The sequence below is a fragment of the Amblyomma americanum genome, chromosome 8, assembly GCF_052857255.1.
Source record: "Amblyomma americanum isolate KBUSLIRL-KWMA chromosome 8, ASM5285725v1, whole genome shotgun sequence".
In the NCBI taxonomy this organism is placed as follows: Eukaryota; Metazoa; Arthropoda; class Arachnida; order Ixodida; family Ixodidae; genus Amblyomma; species Amblyomma americanum.
Window position 1 is genome coordinate 434,704 of NC_135504.1, and position 25,237 is coordinate 459,940.

Sequence of the window (25,237 nt, forward strand, 5' to 3'; positions counted from 1 at the left end):
CGAGCAGAAAAACCTGCATAAGCAAGAACGGAGGCATGCTTAGTGCGATGTTCCGGCGCGGTCCGCCGTGCCAGGCAATGAAGTCGCTGCATGTGCATCACTCCGAGGAGCCAAGCTTAAAGTTTTCGGTCTGAAACTTGCCAAAAAAAATGCATAACGCACATTAAAAAAATGTGCAAGCATTTTAGCAGCAACTATCGTGCTTCTGAAACTTCACTCGTGAAACGCCATCTTTAACTAAATTACCGAAATCTTTACCTCGCTCGATTGCAAAAGAACGGTATTTTAGCGAAAATGCAGGGCTAGGCCAAATTTACATTTAGCGGAGCGTCAGTGTGCCGAAAAATGTTGAAGAATATACAACAATAAAGTAAAGCTTATGCTAATAAAACTGTCGTATTGAGGAGGACGGAGTGCGCTTTGATTGCTTATGGCGCGAGCCCTCATGTTTAATGCTTTCATAGTTCAAACGAGAAATTGATGAATGTGGCTCGTGGTATAGGATCAAGCGTCTCTCATAGTGGTTGTGTTTAATAATAGAGCGTGAAAAAAAGCGCAATGGCTTTCGAAGCGTGCCGTGCGCAGTGCATACAGCCGGCGGCGAGGATAATCGAGGAGGAAAGCGCGGGAGCGGAGGAGTGTGTCGCCATCACTCTGGCGCCATCTATGAGCGAGCTGTGATACTCTCGTTTTCTCGGTGATGCCGACGGCGGCAACGGTGACGCCCACGAACAGGTGTTTGAGAGCTGCGCTCTAAAACACCATAAGACCTTGACTGTATGTTCTCGGAATATTTTCACTTGGAATGCCTATAAATAATGTATTTCGGAATAAACTTTCATTGTGCCGTTTTACCGTTACTGTGCCCAAGTTTCCAAAAACGCAGCAATGCAAGACCACGCATTGGAAGAAGGGCAGTGTGATGAAGGAAGGACCAGCCTACCATTGCACCCAAGCCTATTGCGGAAAGTCCTTCTTGGGTTATGGTAGTTCGCATCGCGGGCGCCATCTTTGTGTACACAAACTAGCTTCCAAAGTGTACTCGGGAACCGGGCGGATTGGAAAAACACCCAGGTTTTCGCTGCGCTTTCCGGACCCAACGATGGAGGCTATGCCGTCGGTGCGAATTGCGGTTATGCCCCAGAGGATGGTTTCGTATTGAGCAGTATACGTGTTGCGCGCGCTTCCTTCATAAAGAGACTGGTCATTTCATCTTTTTTCCTGGACCAGAGGTCATCACCTAATGAGGTAGGTGAGATGAGGTTGAAGGAGAGAAGGCGGGTCTGAGGGTAAGGGTGGAGGCTAGAACCGTGCTTGTCTGTGCAGCCCGTTATGGATTCCCGTTTTAGCGCGCTAGTTATGACGGCGAAGGACCCCGGAAATGCAGTGAGGAGGTACGCGAGGCAAACACGAAAGGCGACGAACCACACTCCGCCACTGCGCACGTGTTGCTTGTCGACAGTCACCCAGCTTTTTGAAACTATTCATACCTTTGCCGCAGCCATTAACTCTAGAAAACAAATAGATGTGATTGCATTGGATTTATCAAAAGCATTTGACAAAGTGTGTCATGATAAACTTTTGGAAAAATGCATGCATATGGTATTGATTTGCAGATTATTAACTGGGTTCGCGCTTATCTAGCTAACAGGAGGCAGTTTGTGGAAATATAGTCGGTGAAAATTCCACAACCTGTCATGTATCGTCCAGGGAAACTGATTTTTTTGGGGGAAAGGAAATGGCACAGTATCTGTCTTACATATTGGCGGACACCTGAACCACGCCGTAAGGGAAGGGATAAAGGAGGGACTGAGAGAAGAAAGGAAGAAAGAGGTGCCGCATTGGAGGGCTCCGGAATAATTTCTACCACCTGGGGATCTTTAACGGGCACTGACATCGCACAGCACATGGGCGCCTTAGCGTTTCGCCTCCATCGAAACGCGGCCGCCGCGGTCGGGTTCGAACCCGGGAACTCCGGATCAGTAGCCGAGCGCCCTAACCACTGAGCCACCGCGGCGGGTCAAGCATCGTCCGGGGCTCCCCAGGATTCTGTTTTGGGTCCCGTGCTCTTTTTACTGTATATTAATGATATTGCAGATGATATAGACCATCATGTGAAAATGCGACTGTTTGCAGATGGTTGTCTCCTGTTCTATCATGTAAAAAATGTTCATGATCAAGTGTTGCTGAATCAGTCTTTGAAAATGTGTACAACTGGTGCACGAAATGGGACATGCAAATTAATCCCAGTGAATCTGTCGCCATGGGTGTTACTAACAAGAAATCTCCCCTAGTTTTTCCTACAGTATTAACAATATTCCGATCCAAAGGTATAGCAAATTGAAATATTTAGGCGTCACCATTAGTGAAACTGTACATTGGGGTGAACAAATCGATCACATATGCGGTTTAGTTCAACACAAACGTGGTTTCCTAAAACGAAAACTGAGGCATGCAACACCAGGTGTTAAGCTTCAAGCATATAAAAGTTTAGTCCAACCAAATCTAGAATATGCAAGCATAATATGGGACACACATTGTCAATATCAGATCAATAAACTTGAAAAAGTGTAAAGGTTAGCTTTAAGATTTATATTCTCTGCTTACCGCAAAACACAGTCAGTGACAGCATTACGCCTCCAAGCTCAACTTCCAGGACTAGCCACACTAGAAAGATAGCTCGTCTCAAGTTTCTTTATATGCTTCGTGAAGATAAGTTTAATTTAGACTCAACTCTGTACATTCGACCCCCAGGCACTTTATCTTCCCGCACTAACCACCCATTCGCCATTATGCCGTACACAACTAGAGTTGACATATTTAAGTACTCGTTCCTCCTGAAAACCATAGTAGCATTTAATAAACTGGATCAGCACGTATTTCAGGAATCAGGCCACAAATTCAGCTGACATTCTTCAGAAAAAGTTGGAGTTGTGCTTCTTGTAGCCATGCTCATTTCTTGTGTATTTTTCCCTCCCACCCTGTAAAAGCCCGTGAAGGGCTTACAGTACTGTAAATATATGAAAAAAAGAAGCGCGCACGAAGCTAGGCTTCGGAGGGAAAGGAAAAACGCAAGGGAGTTAGCGATTACCATAATTCAGCCCAAATGCTGCATTTTAGGTGGTCAGTTTGATTTTCGAGTGGCCTGAATAATGTTTTATTTTAAGCCACAGCATAAGAGCCTTACTGCAGTGGAAAGCCGGCATTGCAATGGGGGAAAAACTAAAGAAATAAAAAGACTATAGCTGAGGGAGTGGGATTTGAACCCGCGGCGGCGCGAACGGATCCGTTCCGCTCACCGCTGCTTCTCACCACTATGCTATCGCCGCAGCATTTCTTTAATATGACATTTATTACACTGAAAACGTATCATATTTACATGGACTATTTACAAAGATTTTAGGAAACACCATGAAACACATCTCAAAAATACAGTGCAATTTAAATAGTCACCGCCTGGTTATGGCCAATCCCCCTGGTGGGTATGTGCCATTTTGTGAAGGAAACAACAACAATACAGAGCAACAGATCATTAGACGGGAGGTAAGCCTGAGCACATCACCAAGAGGGAGTGCCACTCCGGCTTAAAGTCGGTCGGTTCATACACTTCCCTCAGATGGAAATCGTCTGGCAGATTCTTAACATCCTGCCTGTTCCCACTGCCAGGCTCTCGAGCTGCTGCTGCTGATGATGATGATGACGTCCTCAGGCTTAATCAAGCTGTGCTTGCAATTTCGTCTTCTTCGACGCCAACCCGCGTGTTAAACTGCCAGATGTACTCGTAGTTTGAAAACGTGTTCATCATCGTCTTCCATCCGTGCACGTGGAAGCGTCATCAAACGAGCATGCAGTAAGTCGCACGAAATTGCGGGAGATCAGAAGGAGTGAAATTCAGTTACAAGTCCCAGTGCTATCGCAGTGTCATCGGGTAAAGTAAATTAAGCGACCCACATACTTTCCTTGTTCTGAGTCTATTATGTGCTTAGCATTTATTGTAATTGTGCTAGTAAATGCTACTGCATTGTTTTCTGAATATTCATAGTGCATATTAGTTTTTGTAAACAGACAACAACCCGCTGACTCATTTTAGGAGTGCATATAGGTAACAATGATATAAATGCAGGGCACACGTATACATGCAGTGCGTGCATACACAAAGGCAGAGGGACATTTTGCGGCTCAACTTATAACTTTCTCGGCTTTGTCTCATGTATTAGCTCAAACAACACACCCGCACAACAATATAGGCATCTAGCCTCTCGTCCAATAGTGCCTTTTAAGTCGAGTTTTAAAACAACGATTAGTGAGGGATAGGGAGGGTAAACGATGTGAGGATGAGGGCGAGGGAGAAAAAGTAAAAATAAGGGCACTTGCACCTCTGGTGACAATAATGCCTTCACGTTTAGTACGTTCAGCATTAGGTAGAAGCCTTCCTGCTACCAACCAGGCGGACGCATGGAATGCTCTCCTTCAATTGTGGCTGACATCTTTCCGTCTGCATGCGTCGTCCTCCTCCCGGCGTCTCTTCTTGACCCCCAGAGAGAGTGCGTGAGTGGTGCCGCTCTCGGGGTTCCGTACTTGACAAAAAACCGGCCACGGTGAACACTGGAGAGTGTTTTATGCTGTGGAGTTTGCATCTGTTTACCAGGGCGGAGGAAAGCCTGGCCTGCTGGCGTCTATGCTGAACCCGTTCCGGAAGCAGGCCAAGCCCGAGGCGGTGCAAGGACTGATGGAAGGACAGCAGCGACAGGCAGAAGACGAAGAGGACGACGACCAGGAGGACGAAGAGGACGAAGACGAAGATGAGCCCCTGGTCACCGTGGACGGGTTAGTCCTGTTGTCTTGGACATGGCTATCAACTGTGGGGTGGAATATATTATGAGAAGGGTTTTTTCCGATGCTTAACAAAACCTTGCTTCAAAAGTTTGTCCCTCACTGAAGGCTGCCATAGATAGCAGGAATAATCTGCGCGGACATATTGGATCTTATGGTGCAACCTTACGATATGCGGAAAAAAGTCGCGTTCATAATCTTTAACTTTTCACTGAAGAAATTGCGGGTATGACATGGACCGGGAACTACAAGGGGTAAATGATTACGTGGTCATTTCTGCCGCCCTTTTCAGCTGCATATCTGCCTGCGTCGACGAATCGATTCTCATGAATGAATGTTCCCACCGAGAGATGTCGTGATGGTTCGTAGTTTACAGATGCATCGATGCGCTCCTCGTTCGCACCGATCGAGGGAAACAATTTACTTAATCCTATCTACATACGTGAGCTGTGAGCAAGACGTCAGTCTTGTTGCATCCGGGACACCCGAAGCTTTTCGTGAGGAAAAAGGATATGACACGATAGCGTTAATAAGCTGAATGCCCATATATGTGGAATCTCAACTTTGCATACATAGGCACCGGCCACGTGTACACCACTCCTGCATGGTGCAGTAGTGCTGCCATCGGTGGGACTTGGGTTGGGTTGAGACCCAGGTTGCTGTTTCCGATATCGCGATTAATGCATCTGTCACGCTGGGCACGTTGCTAGGTGCATACACGGTGGTGCAGCCTGCCACACATATAGGCTTCAGACAGCGGCTACTGAAAATAAATGAAAGGGGCGCGGGCGGAGCTATTAAGGGGGAATATTGTGAGGTTTAACATGGCAGCCGATGAGTTTCTAATAAGAAATTCTGAACGGTGGAACAAAACAATCCAGTGACTGTACCCAAGCACGATGGCGCCAAAAGCACGATGGGACTGCTCAAATATAGGCTAAACTGCTGCAAAGGCCTCTCCAATATACCGGGTGTTTCACATAGAATGTTCTGCAGTTTTTTTAAATAGGCTTTCTTGGGTTAGAGAAGCGCTTTTTTAGGCATAGCACTGTCAGCGGGAAAGCGCACCAGAATATATGTAAGACGTGCTAACCATATTTGGCTAGATATTGTGCAGTTAACGTTTTAATTATTACTGTCAGTCTTCTTATTTATTGAGACGCGTGTAGCCCGCCGTAATTAATACCCATAAGAGTTTATAGAATTTCGAAAACGCAGTTACCCTTGGCGCTGTGCCCCAACAAATTTTGGCTATATCGCGCCAAAATACACGAGAATCTTTCAGACAAAGCAACCCACCCAGAGCACGTAACTTGTTGAGATAGGCGAAAGTTGTCATACGACAGCGGCGAAGGCAACTGTGTTTTCAGTACTCAAGAAACTGATGTGTCTATGCCTACAACTAAGCCTTTTAATTTAGAAAATTCTGAGGGCTTTTAAATCTGCATACGTGGAGGAATGCGAAAGCATGGAACTTTCTAGAACGGCAGAACTTGTAGAACGCCAGTAAGTGATCTATATTTTTATTTTTGTATCTTATTTTCGGTTATTTTTATTTTTTACTTTTCACGTCCAGGTGCTATGTCGATATCCGTGGCTATTGTGTCGTCGAAGTGTAATTAATGAAATAATTGCAATTAATGAACCAAATTTGCCCCCCAGCAACATCTCATCACTCACTAACACAACCAAACTTTCCTACATATACCTTTATAGAACAACACAATCGTGCGGAGAAGCTATGTCGGCGTCCGTGGCTATACTGTGACGTCAAAGTGTAATTTTCGCGTTTAATTAACTAATTGCACCACATCGACAAAACTTTTCCCACAGCGAGATCTCATCACACACTAACGTAACCAAACTTTTGCGCATTTATCTTAACAGGACGACGTGATCGTGCGGAGAAAGTTTTGCTGACACGAAACTCGGGATATAGCCATCTAATATGCTTTCTCATTAATAAAAGTAAGAGTTGAAAAGTCAACCATTCAATATTGGTTAACCAGCCTAGCACGTCATAGCTGTATCAAATGCCTATTTTAAAGAATTGCAAAACCCGCATGCGCTCCTTGGTACAGAAGAGAAGTATCGATTGATTCTGGTTCAAGGAACGCCACACGAGACCTGTGCTATTGAGCGCAGCCTCGCCTGCCGCGAACGCCATCCTTGGAATAATCTGGGGATGTTAAAAGCGGCCGCGAAGGGAAGCCTCAACGGCGGCAGCTGCGATGTGCAGTCGAAGCGAGGGACTGCATGGGGCCGTTCCTGCCTTTTCTTTACATGGTCCGCCGCAGTCTTAATGTTAGCTACCAGATCCGTAAATGATCCTCTAATGGACCATGCGGTACTGTAAAAGTCGAGCTTTGTTTGGAAAAAGGTGGTTTGAGCAGATCTAGGCCCCGTTGCTTGAAGCGCTGGAAGGATGCTATTCAGTTGGGAAGTTTAGTGATCAAGAAGACTTTGCACAAAAACAACCGCGGTGGGGTGCAAGAGGTATACGTCTGCACATTCAGACAACAGGCGTGCTATTATTATTATTCGGGCTTCAAGGTACGGCGCATTATATCGCCAAAAACTTGCGGACCGAAGTGCTTCCCGCTCCAAAAATCCCGTGGGCAGATCCAGAGAACAGAATTAACAGATCCGAATTCCAAAATTTACGTTATTAGGAGCGCATCTCTCCGCATTACTAACCGGACACCGCAAAGCCGACGCAACATACCCGAACCAGCTCAGTGTGTGTTCGTTAGGATATTTTTGTGATTGGAGGTGGTGAGGCGAATACGAGACGCTGTTTCGGGGACAGCGCACTTGTTAACATTTATGGCAAGGTATTATGGTGCACAGCCATTGCTCGGGGCGAACATCAGTCGAACGTAAGTACGCTATGAATGGGTCCAGAGGGTGTCCCCCCAAGTGTATACATACCATGACAACCGCGAAAAAAAAACAACATTGCGGGCTACAAAACAACTGCAGCCGCTGATGCTTCGGATATGCCCATTGCAACAGCGGACGTCTTCCATATATCGAGCATGCTGGTCGGAAAGGACTATCCAGGGCATAGCAACATCACTAATATGATATAGAAATTTCCGAATCGTAACTTGTTGGTGATGGTAACCGCTTGTCTAATATTTTGGCAATTGATTCAACTGTCCCGATGGTTTCTCTGACATCCTGTCAAGTCGCAATCATTTGTGGAAAAATGACGCCTTTGCGTGACCGTCGTTTGCAAATCAGAGCCAAGTTGGTGGTTTGCGAGTGGTTGCAGCCCAGCCCAGCCCAGCGTCCGAAGCCAATCACAGAGAGTTCTGACTCTGTTCGGCCTGCTGACGCTGTTTATGGCTTGCACAACGCAGGCAGGCTAGGCCATATGTCGTTGATATGTTGCGAATCCGCTTGCAACCTGTGATCGTACGTACGTGTTATGCGCAGGGCCTACGATCCGACCGAGTTCGATTCTCTAGCGGTCTCGGCGGAAATCAAGGAGCTCTTTGGATTCATCACCAGGTGGGTGCATTTACTGCTTCGCCAACCGCGATTTCCAACCTGTTCCGTGCGAGGGTGACGGAGAAGCACAACTCGCCTCCGTGTGCCAATAAAACGGTAAAAGGGGCGCCTCCATTGCCTACCGGAGCCGTGAAAGTTTATCACCAAGTTGCGGCTAATTATAACGCATCGTTTTCTTTTGACACCTCAGCTACGAGGTGGCCACTTGCCATTTTGAATAGTGTCAAAGCGTATCGCTGAACCAAACACAGTTACAAGGCTGCGACATACTTTCTCGTGGGGATCCTTAGGGCTATTTAATAGTCCATGTCAAGCCCTTCCTTGAACATCGGCGAATGAGTTTTTGCTTCCGGGTTTTCTTCTTGCAAATGGCGCATTAGACATACAACATATGCCTCTTTGTGCCTATACTCGGCAGCGTCGACATACAGCACTGACTTGTCGTCTTTAAGTTTATTGTGCATATCTGCCGCGCGGACTTTTCTTCTGCTGATGTTGTGAGAGGGTGCATGTTTTTTGGGAGGGGTGGTATTATCATGCATTCCCTTATCTCCCGATCGAGATCCATGATTTGAGGTGAGTTTTGCCTGCATTTTACGTTGGCACTTTCTAGAATTTTTCTGCCGGCTGCAGTTTTGGACAGTCGTGTTATCTTCCCTGTCAACTGCGCCTCAATGAGTTCTTCCGCAGTTTTGATCACGCCTAGGACCATGAGCCTAGCTGTTGAGGTGTTGGGTGGTAGTCTTAGAGCCGTTTTGTATGCCCTGCGTATTAGAGTGTCTATTCCATTTCTTTCCTTTTGCGTGAGTCTGAGATATGGGAGTGCGTATATAGCATATGCAGCTGAGCCCAAAGGCTTGTACTAACCTTATCGTTTCTTTTTCTTTTGGTCCTTTGTTTTTGCTCGTCACTCTCTTGATGAGCCTAGCTGTTTGGCCAACGTAGTTTGTCATATTTCTGATAAAGTAGAGTTTTGCCTATTGCTTTGCAGTCGCAATCCCAAGATTCTGACTTCTTTGACCATTGGTATGTCGAGATTGTCTATCCTGAATTTTATTTTGTTTTGATGACTTTCCCTGCCCATGGGGGGTGATGATGAGCAGCTCGGATTTGGAAGCAGAGCAGGCCAGTCTGGCTTTTTTAGCAACTTCGGTTACTATATATGTTGGCACCTGCTTGTAACGCTTCTTCTACTTCCGCGTCGCTGCCTTTCTTTATCCGAATATCATCGTCTGCGTACATGCTGTGATATAGGTTTGGTATCTGTTTTAGTCGTGTTGTGGGATATATAGCAAGGCTAAATTGAATAGGAGTATTGATAGTACTGCCCCTTGCGGGGTGCCCCTGCTACCTAGTTCTATTTTGTCTGTAGCTAAGTCTCCCACGTTGACGATCGCTTGCCTGTTTGAGAGGAAGTCTTTAAAGTAGTTGTATGCTCTTTTGCCCGAGTTGATAGCCTGTAACCCCGCTAGCACGGCTTCGTGTCGAAAGCTTTCGTCAGATCCAACGCTAAGACGGCTCTGGTGTCTGTAGCCGGGGTATCGGGGACCAGATCTAATGTGTTCTTTGAGCTGCAACATGACGTCATGCGTAGATAAATTGAGTCTGAAGCCTACCATGGTTGCCCTTAGAAGCTCGTTTCCCTCTATGTGCTTTACGAGCCTGTTTAACATTACATATATGTTCCAGTAGCTTCCCTACAAAGGATGTCAGAGGGATTGGTCTAGGTGTTCTAGGTATCAGCGGTTTGCCTGATTTCGGAATGAGGATGATTTTCGCTATTGTCCACGAGTTCGGTATTTCACCGCTTTTCCAGCACTCGTTCATATAGCAGGTGAGCGCTTCCATGGAGTCCTCATCTATGTTTCTCAACGTCTTATTTTGTGATTCTGTCTAGTCCTGCTGCTGGTGCGGTTTTTAGTTCCATAGCCGCAGCTCTGACTTCTGCTACAGTTAGGTCCGCGTCTATCTTGTCGTTTTTGCTGCCTTTGTACTCTGGCAGAGTTCTGCGCGGGTGTTGGGGGACGTACGTATTTTTTACGTGTGCGAGTAACTCTGCATCGGTTTCTTCGTACTGTTCTGAGATGATGGCCAGTCTCTTCTGCGTTTCAAATTTGCTAGCGTTTGGATTGAGCAGATGCCTCAGAAGCTGCCAGGTTTGACGGTGGCTTAGTCTGCCTCTCATTTGGCTGCATGTTTGCTCCCATTGCTGTCTGGTTAGTTGCTCGGTGTGTTCCTCGATTGCTTTGTCTAGCTCCGCTATTTTGAGCATGAGCTTCCTGTTTGTCTTGTTCTTCCGCCATCTCGCGAGGTTATTGCTTCTCTGCTTTCCCAGAGTTTGGCTAGTCAACTGTCTACCTCAACTTCTTGTAGCTCCTCTGGGATTTCTTTGGTACACGCCTCTACGTCCTATGCTAGCGCACTCGACCAGGCCTCGATATCCACGATCTTCAAAGGCCGCCCGGCTTGCCGCTCTTGTCTTAAAGTCCTTATTTCATCCCAGGCTGTTATGGGACGTGGCTTTTTTGGCCTAACCTTGGGTGTGCCTATGGTGGTAGCTATGACGTAGTGATCACTACCGAGCGTCAGCTTTGTGTACTCCGCGAGCCAACGTGAAATCCGGATTAGTGTCCCTGGAGACACTGTTGCCGATTCTGGTGCAGTAGGATCGTCATGTGTGTTATTTGAATAGTGCTCCATAATTCCCTGCCCTTCGGCGTGGCTGTTATGTAACCCCAAGCTTGATGCGGGGCGTTCAAGTCCCCAACCACGACAAGCGCGTGCTTTCCGGCTTCTTTCACAGTTAGTGCGATCAGTTTGGTAAATCTATGATCTTTGGCCCTGGGGGTACTGTACACGTTTAGGACGTATAGTTTGGAGTCCCCTCTCTTCTGCGGGAAGATCGCGACTAGGTCGTGCAATATGTCGACGCTGTTGAATCTCATGCTTGTGGCTGGTATATTTCTTTGTACTAATATTGCTGTATTCGGTTGTCCGTTTTCTCCTTGGAATGTTTCATACACGGCGAGCTTGGCCGGGCCCATGGTCTCCTGGGGGGCTATCACATCTGATTGTTTTTCTTGCACTTGGGTGTGGAGCTGCAGATTGCTTCTTTTCCTTTTGAACCGTCTTGTGTTCCATTGCCAAATTATTACGTTACGGTGTCTGGCCATTCTGAATATGGAAACTGCTTCCCGGGTCTAGGGCAGGGGCACGGAGTATGTTTCTAGGACTGTGATTTGTGGTGTTGGTCTCTGACAACGCAGACGTCGCGTGCACTGCACTGGGACGGGGCGTCTGGCTGTCTGCTAGACTATACTTGTGCATTGCCATAATGCTCGCCAGACCATTTCTGAATTCTTACATTGCTGCTATTCTTGCATCATGTTCCACTAGCTCCCAGGTAGCTCAGCACTTGCTTCGCTCACGGTTTTCATGGCCTGCACTGTTTCATTTCTTAGCTCGGTTATCGTGTTTGGTGTCACCTGTTTGCATTAATGACTGCTCGGCTTCGCTAGTTCTCTTTTTCTTTGCTAGCGGTGGTGTCTGGCTTTGTCCATCATTGGGTTTAGCGCGTGTCGCTTCCAGGGATGCGACTATGTCTCTCAGCTGTTTTTTTAGAGCTTCATTCTCTTTGTTGCTGATTTGAAGCTGGCTATCTAATTCGTTTACTCTTTTCGTTAGAGTGGATATATGATTTTCTTGCCCTGTGAGGGTCTGCTCGCAGAGTTTTGCGTGGAGACCGCGTCTGCCCAGCTCACCTGCTTGGCTGTGTCGTTGCCCCTGCTGCCGCCGGGTGCACCTTTGGGCCTGGACTCGGACCTAGATCCCGACCTGGTCCTGGATCCGGATCTCGACCTGGATAATGACTTGGGCCTGGACCCGGAGTTGGAACTGGTCCTTAGCTCTTTTGCAGGGCTCGCGTCGGTTTTGTTGGCTGTCCTCGTTCCGTTGCCCCAGATCGGCGTGCTCCCGACCCGAGATCTCGTCTTTCTCGTTTCGTCGCCATCAGTGCCCGCCACTTCCCCGGCTTCGTTGGTCTTCCTTTCCTCGCTGCTCTGTATAGGCGTCTTCGTGCTTCTGGGTTTGAATCTGTGTTTGCACCTGCTAGTTCTCGTCTCATGCTCTCCACCGCACACAATGCATAGCGGGTTGCATTCGTTCGGGTCTGGGGGTTCTTGCTTGCCGCATTCATGGCATCGTTTCTGACTCGGGTTTGGGCATACGTCGGGCCTGTGCCCGGTTTTCCAACAGAAATTGCATGCTTCGACCTTGTGTCTTAGTGGTCTGTATAATAATAATAATAATTGGTTTTGGGGGAAAGGAAATGGCGCAGTATCTGTCTCATATATCGTTGGACACCTATATGCCGTGTTTCGGTAATGGACCCAGAATGGAACATGTATGCCGTCAAAAGTGATTGCAACTGAGTTGGACTTGCCTAATCGCTTTGCTACAAGTGTCGATGCAGTCCTGTTGTAGTCCACCAAGCTGCCGGTGATGTCTTCGGCGGTGTCGTATTCCGGTATGCCGAAGATGACCCCGGCCGCGGTGTCGTGGGGTGCCATCACATGGGTGACGATGTCGAGCATTTTGTCGTTCACCTTGATTTGCTGTATGCCGGCGTACTGCTTAGCGCGCTGTTCGTCAAGCGTGCTCACGAGGATAGAGTTGGATGTCGCGTTAGGCTTTATGTGGTCTTCTTGCGCTTGCACATGGCTGAGCCCTGCTTCCTTGATTATGAGGTCGGCGAGCAGAGTTTTACTGAATAGGCGGATGTCAAGACCCCCTCTTGGTCTGAGCACTATCTTGAGGTCTTCCTTTGGTAGCTGCGGAGCCGATGGACCCTTGCTTGCGCTTGGGTTTGTTTAGCTTGCTCGGCTGGGCGTCGGCGGCTTTGCTGGCTCTCCGGGCTTTGTTAGCCTCCGCGGCGGCCTGAGCGGCTTCTTGCCTGAGTTCTTTGGCACGATGCACAAGGATCCATTCCGGCGAAGCGGCGTCGTCGTGCGAGAGGTTGTCTCCTTCCACCATCAGCTCCATCGCCGGCCTTCGGTCGGCGTTGCTTGCTAGGCCTTCTCCGCGTCAGGCTTAGCGTGGCATGGTCGAGTCGGAACGCAAAAGTTGGTCTAAATCGGCCGCACGGCACTCACGAATCACCAAAATTGGTTCAGGTGTGACGGGTGTCTTCTTGCAGCACTGGCGGGTGAAATTTCAGGTGGATGTGGTCATAAACCGGGCACTAGGCGAAAAGTTTGCGGAGCTCATACGAAGCACGTCCGATCGCTCCGGCCCCCTAGTGGCCGATCATGAGTAGTGAAACTCCGCCTCCTTTGACGCCATGGAAAGCTACCGCGCGCTTCGCCCAGTCGCATCGGCCTCGCGTCAGACATGGACCAGGCAAAAAAAAATAGAAAAACAGAAAAAGAAGAAATAAGAGAAGGTGTATGAGAAGAGAAGTAGCCATGCGTCTATGCCGACAGGTACACCCCCCAGACGGTGGAGCTGGACCAGGAGCTGCGTCCGTTCGTGCCGGAGCTCATACCGGCGGTGGGCGACATTGACGCCTTCCTCAAGGTTCCCCGGCCGGACGGCAGCACCGCTCAGTTGCTGGGGCTGCGCGTGCTGGACGAGCCGAGCGCACAGCAGTCGGAGCCCTCCATCTTGGCGCTCAGGCTGCGGGCGCTGTCCAGGGACGCCCGCCTCGCCGCCTCCAGCAAGGCTGTGAGTTGGAATTGTGGAAACCGTCGTGATTTACGTATTTCATTCATTCAAGATCACTTGCTCATGCATTATTTCCGCACGACGACGTCATGTGCAATCCATGACTTAAAGAGCTCCTTCGTGTTTATCAACAAAACGTGCTGTAGTATAATTAAGCCCCCCTTACCTCTTTCACCCTTCTCCTCTGTACTTTCCCTTAAAGCGTGGTTCAGGTGTCCACCGAGGCAGATACTGCGCCATTTCCTTTGCTCAAAACTGATTTTCCCTCCACTAGCCTCTTTCACTTCCTCCTTTTCCTCTCCCCTCACGGCGCAGTTCAGGTGCCCACCGAGAGGTGAGACTTCACGCTTTGCTTTCTTCAAAACCAATTTATTTTATCGTAAAATCGAGGAGCCCTGTTATTCCAGAGCCCTCCACAACGGCACCTCTTTCTCCCTCATTTATTCCTTCTCTTATGGCGCGGTTCAGGTGTCCGCTGATATGTGAGACAGATATGCTGAGCTATTTATAATAATAATGATTGGTTTTGGGGAAAGTAAATGGCGCAGTATCTGTCTCATATATCGTTGGACACCCGAACCGCGCCGTAAGGGAGGAATAAAGGAGGGAGTGAAAGAAGAAAGGAAGAGGAGGTGCCGTAGTGGAGGGCTCCGGAATAATTTCGACCACCTGGAGATCTTTAACGTGCACTGACATCGCACAGCACAAGGGGGGCCTTAGCGTTTTTCCTCCATAAAAACGCAGCCGCCGCTGTAGGGTTCGAACCCGGAAACTCCGGATCAGTAGTCGAGCGCCCTAACCACTCAGCCACCGCGGCGGGTCGCTATTTCCCTAAAAACCAATTTCAATTTCATTCTGTGCGCACGACGATTGCGTTAGTTTATTCGCTGTTGCCGCAACCGAGCATAATGCTGCGGCATACTGCGGAACGCACCGTGTCAGCGAACGTGGAAATTATTCCGGAGCCCTCCACTAGGGCACCTCTTGCTACTCGCATTTGAACATGGAGGAAGGAAAGCTCAGAAGAGGCACTCGCTATCCGAGCTATCCGGCACCAAAGAATGTGCCGGAAGTCACGCGCTTTCGCGTGGACTGCTGGGAGTCTGGCCGCCGGCGCAGCGGCGTCGTTTGCTACCATGGTCTGGTGCGCATGCGCAAGCGCGCTGAGACGGCGGCCAAGTAGGGGGAGGGGGGTGCGGCTTCAGAAAATGTGACGTAACCGCCTCTCCTGAGTTCTTTCCTTCCTCCATGCATTCAAACGGTTCTTGTCCGTCCGAGATTTCAAGATGGCGGCCGGTCATGTGATCAAATTGCTGCAACATCGTGCAACATCAAATTGCTGCAACATAACTACCATTCAAGCGTCAATCAGATTAAAACCGATCTTTCTTTGCAATCTTTAGGCACACGCCGTGACATCGCTTTACTAACGCTATTTTACAAGTACGTGCACTCCAATAGATCGTGCTCATTTCACCTAGATGTCCCATCTCGCACATCGAAAAGATTGCACAATCATCTCAGTTTCACACGCATCTATGGTGACACATTAGCTTTCAATTCATTAGCACTTCTACGAGCCATCAGATTATGGAATAACCTCCCAGACAACATCGCCTCACTGCCTGATCCTGATACCTTCCATCACCAACTCATGGCACATTTCATTGAAGCCATCTTAACATGTTGATGCAATCTCTTTTACGTTTTCTGTTACGCATTTCGTTTACTTTTTTCTCTCTTTTTGTTTGTATTGTTGTTTTCTAAATTTTGTTGACAATAGTAAACGCGCCATGTGCTTTTTAATTTTATTTTTTGTGTGATGTACCCTGTGTTCATTTTTTGGGGGATTTATTTCGGTGTTCTTAGGTCAACTTTACCTTTACTTATCATGCGTTCCTATTTCTGTTTTCATATGTCAACTGTTCTGTATTATAATGAGGTGTTTCAAATTTTTACTGATCATGTATAGTGCCTTGTTTCCCTGTTTTTGCTTGTCCCCTTATAAATTTGATCTTGATGTTTTGCCGCCCCCTTTGCACAATGCCCTACGGGCCTCAAATAAATAAATAAATAAATAAAACCTCGCCCCCATCACGTGGCCGCGTGAGCGCACTCGTCGCGCCGGCCGGTTTACCTCCTATGCTGGCGTTCCGCTATAACACGCTTTTAGTTTTGGTAGCTGGGCGCCGCCACGTTTGTTTTACCCGAGCGCCGCCTACCGCCGACGCCATCGTGGACTGATAATCTGCAGCCCGTGGGCTGCACACGGAACAGCATGTGGTTTCTAGCAGTGTCATCCGTCCGTTTTATTCCTGCCAAGCCTAAAAATGGTGCATGGGGGTTCACCTAGTGTTACTCCTCGTGTGTGCTGTGCCATTAGCGCCTGCAACAACCAGCGAGAGCAAGCGGCCATGCTTCGACGGAGCGAACAATCAGCGTCGGTGAGTGCCATGCTCGCAGTTCACGCGTGTAGTTTTTGTCGCCAGTTGCCTGTACGGCAAAAGTTGCACCGTGTTGCATGTTGGAGAAACGAAAGCAAAATGCGCTGAAACTCAAGATCGCATAGATCAATCGAATATCTCGTTTTTCGTGGAGCACAGTTTCCAATTAACGCTTGCGCTGCCTGCTTGGAGATGTCGAGTGTGACAATTTAGATGCAGAGCTTACGAAAGAGTACTCTGTTCGAAAACTGAGCATTCGGGAGACAACAGTGAGCTCTGTGACCGAAACGAATCAACGTCGGATCATTTCATTGTTTGTTTGCGGCGATACGCGCGATAAAATTGAAATTCGCTCCCTCCTGCAACTCGAGTAGGGCTGTTCATACTACGAGCGTTACAAGCCAGTTCACTGAAAGCAACACGCTATTACTGCTTACTGACAGGCCGAATAAGCGCACCTTTGTTGAGAATTGCAATCTCATTCAGGTAGGGGCACTGCTCAACTCGTTGATTTTGTCTTATCTCTGGCATGGTCATGCATAGTGGGTTTTCGTACAGTGCATTCGATGTGATTTCAGTCGAATGATTCATTACAATGCATGGCAGAGTTTACCGTCCCGCTCATGTCGTATGTTCTTTCTTCTTACGTTGCCGTGGCTGCATTTTTGAATGCTCACTTTGCAGTTGGGTAAAAGTTCGTGTCGCCGCTATCATTCATGTCATTTTGAAAATGAAGCTAGTATTATTGTACTAACAGAATGTTTTTTTTTTAGGTGGCGACGCCCACACGCTCCCCATATTCGTGAACACGTGGGGTGGCGAAACGAAGTTGTGGCCACATTCGCGAAGTCGTTACATCGTGTACTGCTGAATTAAAACAGCTTTGCCAAGGCCATCCAAAAGCTTGACGATGTGCAGGATATAGTTTGGCAAACTAGACCCTGTGCTTCCTTCCGCGTGCGATATTAAGCACGGGCAATGGGTTTGCTTCTGTCTGCATTTCAATCACAAAATGCGCTGATGTGTAAGCTTGTTGTTGGCGCAAGTATTTTCTGTTCGCCAAACTACGCCCACTACCAATGCAACTCGGGGCCGCAGGGAAAGCGGTGAAGAAACAGACATCGCAGACACGCTGAGACCTTCGCATAACATGGCGCGCGTACATTCTTACGGCTTTTTTTATTACTTCCGGTGACTATTGCCGCACCCGGCAATAAAACATTGATGTCTAGAGGACGTTGAATTTCCGTACAACATTGCAGCTTTTGTTGTACAGACGCAAACACGCGCTTGACCGGTGGCTAACCAGCCGAACGTTGCTCCGCGCGCCGGATTATCAGCCCAGGGAGGATGGCAACAGTGGGGTGTCGCGCAGCGCACGTGTTTGAGAGTATTTCTCTCTCTCCTGCCCTCTCCTCGTAAAATGGTGTGTATATGTATAGTCTGAGCGGGTGCCGAGACTGGTGCCACTTGGGATCGCCATTTGTGACAAAACTGTAGCCCACCCGTTCGGCGCAGAGAGTTCGGAGTGGTGGAAAATGAATCGGGACAATTCGGCGCACAACGTTGTTAGTCGAATTGATGAGGGATTCGTACCGACGACCTTTGGTCCTCAAAACCGTAATGAGGGCGACCTTCGGAGGTCCATGGCGGGAGAACCAGTGGTCGCAGAGGGATGCGGGTGGTTGTTGTTGTTGTAGTGGTTTTATTAAAAATAATAGTAAAAAGGAAGGAAAAGATTTTTGCTAGCCCCGGAATCTGCCATCGATACTGAAGCACCTGAGCTGGGGCAGCGGAAATAAAGGACAGCAGGCAGTATGAAGAAATGAAATGAAAGAGGCGAGGGGACAGGGCACAACAAAGCAGAAAGAGGCCGGCCTAGACTTGGCAAAAGAAATTGCTGACATACAGAGCAAGCTTGCTACTGTACTGGAAATGAAGTCGAAATTAGACAACATTGAGGCTATTATGACCACCGTGGGCTGCATTGAGAGCTCAGTAAAAGCAATGTCTGATAAATACGATGAAGTCCTCACGCGCATGGAAACTCAAAGCGCAGACATAACTGGCTTAAAGAAACGCATGGAAAAGCTTGAAGAAAAAGTTGATGACCAAGAAACAAAGAAACTGAGGCAAGAGATCAACAATCTCGAGCAGTATAGCAGAGAGCAGAATATGGAAATACATGGACTGCCTCAGCATACCGACGAAAAGCTTTTAGACAAAATTAACCTTCTGGCCGATGAACTTGAGATTGCTCGACTTTCCGAGGCCGACGTTGAGGCAGTGCATCGACTTCCACTCAGGGGCGATAAAGACGCTTCGGAAAGGATAGCACCTGTGCTAGTTCGCTTTTCATCTCGTGTGACTAGGGACAAGTGGCTAAGCAAGAAGAATGAACTGAAGGACAAACAGTCAAAGATATTCTTAAACGAGAACCTTACAGCACAAAATAAGGACTTGTTGTGGAGAATGAAGTCGAAGGCGAAAGAAAAGGAATACGAGTTTGCCTGGGTTAAGAACGGAAAGCTGTTTGTGCGTCGGGCCCCTCGTAGCAAGATTATCAGGATAGCTTCTGTCGATGATCTAGAGAAAATACGATAAGGATTCTGATGGGCCAAGAGTTGCTTACTTACTGGCTTTATGCCAATGACAAACTGCATTTCTAAAGGCGGCTATCATGACGCTGTTTCTTTCCGTGATTACAAGACTCGTTGTGCTAAGGCCTTTTCTGTCTGCCACCTAAATGCTCAAAGCCTACGAACAAAAAAGGACGCGTGGGATATGCTTCTGGACTCGTTAAATCATCGGTTTGACTTGTTCGCTTTCACTGAGACCTGGTTTTCCAATGAAATGAATGTTATTGAATTTAGCGGGTACAAACATACGTCAATTTTTCGTACTAATACAAGAGGTGGAGGCGTGACCGTTTATGTCAAGGAAAATTTAAGTTGCAGTGTTATCTCAAAATACTGCCGAATTAGTCCTCATTTTGAGACGGTTATGATAAAGTGCGAGGGCATAGTATGTGTGGTAGTATACCGACCTCCATCTGGAACACTGTCTATGTTTCTTGAATTTCTTGAAGAAATGTTGGAGTGCTGCATACAATATAGCTCATCGGTTGTTTTCCTTGGTGATTTCAATGTAGACATTCTTTGTCCTGATTTGAATAATCAAAAACTTACTGATGTGTTTCTTTTATACGGGTATGAAAATGTAATTTATGTACCGACGAGAGTAACAAACAATTCTGGAACCTTGTTAGATCTTTGTTTCACGAACTGTAGCTCAGCCGATATTGAATCTGGTGTTTTATTAGCGGACCTGAGCGACCATCTACCGATCTTTATTGTTCTAACACACCTTACACAACACACGGCGCGACCCTCGCGCACGTGGATTCAGTACACGGTTATTAATGAAGAAACAATTAAGATATTTGAAAGACTAACAGCGCAAACAAATTGGGATGACGTTTACTGTTCAGAGGACCCAGTAATGGCGTACAATTTATTTTCAGAGAAAGCTGAGAACACTTATAAACAATCATTTCCAGTAATAGAATTCAGGAAAACTAGGAAAGTAAGAAAGCCGTGGATTAACAGAACACTTTTAAACAAAATCAAGGAACGTGACAGACTTTTCGCTCTATTTATCAGAACTAGAGCTCTGGACTACTTAAATCAATATAAGAAAATAAGAAACAAACTAGGACATGACATTAAAAAAGCGCGCCATTCCTACTACGAAAACAAGTTTGCAGGTGTCATCAACAACCCAAGAAAAATGTGGCAAACCGCAAACCATCTCATGTCAAATACTCAGAAGAAAGAACTCAAGGAATTGAATATTGAAGGCACAACTTATACGGGAACCTCGCTAGCAAATAAATTCAACAAACACTTCCTAAACGCAGGAGCATTTAATACGAACAACGCGGATAGCTCTAACCTTGACTGCAAATCATATATGGGTTCGGCTGTTGCGGGTTCAATCTATTTGACTCCTACTACAGAGGCAGAAATATTTACGCTACTAAAAAAGCTAAGTAACAGTAGTGCTTGCGGAGTGGATAACTTGAAAGCGCAACCAATAAAATCAGTTGCACATCTATTTAGCCGCCCTTTGTCGCATATATGCAATTTGATCCTAAGTTCGGGTGTCTTTCCTGATAAACTGAAAATCGCAAGAGTATCCGTTGTTCATAAAGGAGGTGATAAATGTAGCCTTAATAACTACAGACCTATCTCTGTCTTGCCAATCTTTTCTAAAATAATAGAACAAGTTATAAATACACGCCTTCTAAACTACTTCCAGCAAAACGACGTCATAGTAGAACAACAGTATGGGTTCCAAAAATGTAAGTCAACGGAGACGGCCCTTCTATATAATAAAGATCAAATAATAGATAACTTTGAGCATAAATTGTATACAGTAGGATTGTTTCTTGATTTCAAAAAAGCATTCGACTCTATCAAACATGAAATTTTACTGCAAAAGTTACCCAACTACGGAATTAGAGGCGTTGCTCTCGACTTAATTAAGAGTTACCTGTCAAACAGATTTCAGTACACAGCGGTAGGCAAAGCGCAGTCAGATATTGGTGTTATCGCATATGGGATACCACAAGGGTCTATACTTGGTCCTTTATTGTTTCTGTTATATATCAATGATATTGTAAATATTCCACTAACCCCGCAAATTATCCTGTATGCCGATGACACTAACGCCTTTTTTTCTGGTGCGAATATTGTAGATATTGAGAGGCAGGCGAATGTCTGGCTGTGTAACCTATCGGTATGGCTCGACGTAAATAAACTAGCCCTAAACACGAACAAAACAAAATATATTGTATTTCGACCAAAAAATAAATGTATGTCAGACATTCTTCTGCGCTTCGGCAATGAACAGATCGAACGCGTTGCATCACATAAATTTCTAGGTGTAATCTTTCAGGAACACCTAAACTGGTCTGCACATGTCGCAAAAGTTCGAACAGATATTTCAAGAACGATTGGGCTCACCTATAAACTAAAGGATTTGCTACCACCATGGTTAAAAAAGCAATTGTATTATGCTCTAATACACTCCCGTCTGCACTACTGTCTTCTTGTATGGGGTACGACCACAAAAACAAATTTAGAAAACCTACATGTACTACAAAAACATTTTCTGCGCCAAATAGAAAATGTCCCACGCCGAACTCATACAGCACCGTTATTCCAAAAACACCGAATCCTGACTATCACAAACATCCTATGTAAAAAACTAGCAGTAGCTATATACACTCAAATCAAACAGAATGCATCATCGTTCACAGAGAAATATCTTCATAAATAACACATGTACAATCTCCGGCATACCATTTATAACAGAGACAGGATTCGTACAAACTACGGAACACAAAAGTTAACATATCAGATTCCTGACTTCTTGAATAAGCACGCCATGGTTATGAATATTATTACTGACAGTTCTTCAGCTCTAGCCTTTAACAGAAACATTAACACATTTTTTCTTAGCACACAATTTTGACTATTTCCTTTTTTTTGGGTTCCAAGTAGACACCAGATGGTTTTTGTTGTGAATGTTTTATTGTTCCCGCTTGTTTATTTTCTCTGCCTATTACTGCATGCGATTTATATTGGCTGTTTGTTTCCTCGCAGTATGACTTAGCCCTGTATACTATATATGCTGTATTAATGTGTTCCTTTTATGTTGATCGAAACTTTGTTCAACGATGTGACTGTACCTGCTGTTGAGTGATGTGTTTGGGAAGGGGGGAAGGGGGCCGACACTGAGTCAGGCATTAATTTGCCTTTATGTCTGCCTCCTAGGCACCTATTACTGCTGCCTGAATAAAATGACTTTGACTTTGACTATACACAATAAGAAATGTGTCCAGGTTGTGCGCGTGATTAGTTCATTTTAGAAGAATTAAATCACACACGCGCACAGCACTGTGTTGGTTACACCTGGAGTGGGGCGTCCAGTTATTAATCGTTCAAGGTAGAACTCGCGGAGCGTTCGGTCACTGCGTGTAACTACCTGACGAAGAACAGACGGGACGTCAAGCCCGTGTGTTCGAGGAATGCACAGAGGCTCACCAAAGTTCGCTCACGAGTGCGCGCACTGCCCTGCGGCCACAGTAGCGTCTTGATGGAGTCTGGTAGTATGCCCTGCGCCCTATAGGCCGCGAGCATATCGCAACGAGCATCGGCGAACGCGGCACAGTGAAGGAGCAGGTGTTCTAGTGTTTCCACTGCACCGCATCCGTCACACACATCACTCGTCGCGATTCCGTGACGCACCCGTCGTTCCCCGGGCCACACGCAGCCAATGCGCGCGCGGAGGATCATTGCACGTTGTGACCGTGTAAGTGCGCGACAGCCGGTGACACTGTCGATGCGGTCACCTCCCGCGATGCGTGGGTCGGGGTGCTGCTTTCGGAGATGGTCATGGATGGCCGCACGCACGTCTTCCAGCGCAAGGGGCAGATCGCTGGCCGGTAGTTGGTGTGCAGCGGTCGCGAGGTCGTCAGCTTCTTCGTTGCCGGCGATGCCGCAGTGACCGGGCACCCACTGTGCACGCACAGCACAACCTCTCTGCGCGAGGCGCTCGATGCGCGAGCGAATTTCTCGCACTAGTGGGGTACCGCGGCCGTTAGATTGCAGGCGGCTGAGGGCGGCGCGGGAGTCGCACAGCAGAGCACTCCTGGGCGGCGGAGGGCCGAGGGTGAGGAGCAGGTCCAGCCCGAGCCGGATCCCCATCAACTCCGCGGTGGTGGAGGAGCCCAGGAAGGCTGCGTGTTGCTGGCTGTGCAGTCGCAGGGCGGGGATGGTGGCCGCCGCAGCAAGGGAGCAGCTGTCGCGGGCCACTGAGCCGTCGGTGTACACGAGGAGATGGTCCTGGAGCTCCTCGTGTATGACGGCTCTGGCCAGCTGCTGCACAGCACAGAGGGGTGTGCTCCGCTTTCCCGCAATGCCGACGATCTCTCGCTGTACCTCCGCGGCAGTAGGCCAGGGCGCGCAGTAGCCGTAGGGGGGTGGGCCTTGGGTCAATTGCTCATACTCGAGTAGCGCCGCGCCCATTCGTGAGCGCGGGTGCGAGCGCATACGCTGCAACAGCGAGCCGCCGTCCGGTGCGCGGTGAAGCCGGTCGATGCGATTCAATGCCCTGCGCGCTGCTTGGAGCTCAAGTGGCCACGCTCCTGCCTCGGCCAACGTTGAGGCGCACTTCGAGTTTTTGGGCAGGCCTAGGCACACGCGCAGGGACTTGCGGTGCTGAAGCTCGAGTTTCTTCCAGCACGGCTTGCGCACCGTGACGAGCGGCAGCGCATAGAGCACCGCCCCCAAAGCTGCGGCATTGTATAGCCGCAGCGCGGCTTGCTGGGAGATGCCCTGGCCTCGAGCGGTGAGCTTGTGCACGGCGGCGGTGATCCTCTTCATCTGCAGACAGGCCTTGGTCGCCGCGGGGCGGAAGGAAAGGCGCCAGTCGATGTCCAGGCCAAGGTACCGCACCGATTTACGCCAAGGAATCGGAGTCCCGTCCAGTGACAGTGGCGCAAGGTGCGCGCGCGAGCGCGAAACGCAGGCCATGGCCACCGATTTGTCCGCGCTCAGCGACAGACCAAGGCCGCGCAAGCTGGCATCGATTGCGGTCAGGGCTCCCTGAAGGCACCCCCGCACGCGGAACGCCTCGCCCGGTGGTCCCCGGCACCACAGAGCTATGTCGTCTGCATATATGGACATGTACACATGGTGTCGGCCGCTCGTGGGGAGGGAGGCCGGCACCACCGACATGTCCACATTAAACAGAAATGGTGATAGGACAGAGCCCTGCGGCACGCCCATGTCGACCGGGCGAGGCTTGGAGAGCTTACCCCCTACTCGTACGCGCATGGTGCGCCCGCTCAGGAAGCCATGAACGTATCGCAAAAGGCGCCCGCTCACACCAGCCCCCTCAAGCACCGCGGGTGGTACCAAACAAATCGTTCTTTTGAGATGTACACGTTGGTATCTGAATTTTGGAGCTGGGAATGAAAGTCGGATATAACGAATTTGAGCCTCGGATATTACGAAGGTTAATAAACATCGTTAATAATAATGTAAAGCATAGCCGTACGCATAGCTGAAAACAACGCTCTTCACCTGATTTTGCATTCGTGAATCATTTTCTTTCACTCCCACATTCTTCCATAGGTCGGCACACTCATGAGTGCACTCATATCGCCTCACTCACTGTCACGTCTGTGAGTTTCAGTGAGTGGTTGTAAGTGGACATGAGTGTGAGTGCGAGAGAGTGGACGTGAGTATGGTTTGTAATGAGTGGGTATGAGTGCGAGTAGGGGCTGGGCGAGTGAAATCTGTTCGCTTTATTGAAAATTTATCAAGATATGACTCCACATCTTCCTACTTCAGTAAGAACCGAATACTACCTATACAAACATTATATTATGAGCGACTGTCTCAGTGTGAGTGAATGGTTGTGACTCGCGAGTTTGAGCGGACGTAAGTGTGAGTGAGTGGTTAAGAGTGTGAGTGGCTATGAGTGCGAGTGAGTAGTTGTGAGTGCGAGTGGTCATGAGGTATGCCTTCTTCCCATTCCTCACCGCGCGATTGAAGATTGCATGCATGGGTCTTGAAACTGGTGCGCGCTGTTGGCGCACCGTGCAGCCGCCTCGCAACGCCGCTTGTGGGGACTACACTCTGATCGTGTCC

General features: G+C 48.0%; 1 protein-coding gene across 5 annotated transcripts in view; it reads left to right on the top strand.

The window, feature by feature from the left end:
• The window catches only part of IFT46 (intraflagellar transport 46), a 73,823-nt gene that overhangs the window by 16,392 nt on the left and 32,194 nt on the right, over positions 1-25,237 (top strand). For all 5 annotated transcript variants that reach the window (XM_077633575.1, XM_077633576.1, XM_077633580.1 and 2 more), the window contains exons 2-4: positions 4,649-4,827; positions 8,275-8,349; positions 13,830-14,070. In XM_077633575.1, coding sequence (XP_077489701.1) covers positions 4,649-4,827; positions 8,275-8,349; positions 13,830-14,070 — 495 coding nt within the window. The remainder of the gene's footprint in view (positions 1-4,648; positions 4,828-8,274; positions 8,350-13,829; positions 14,071-25,237) is intronic.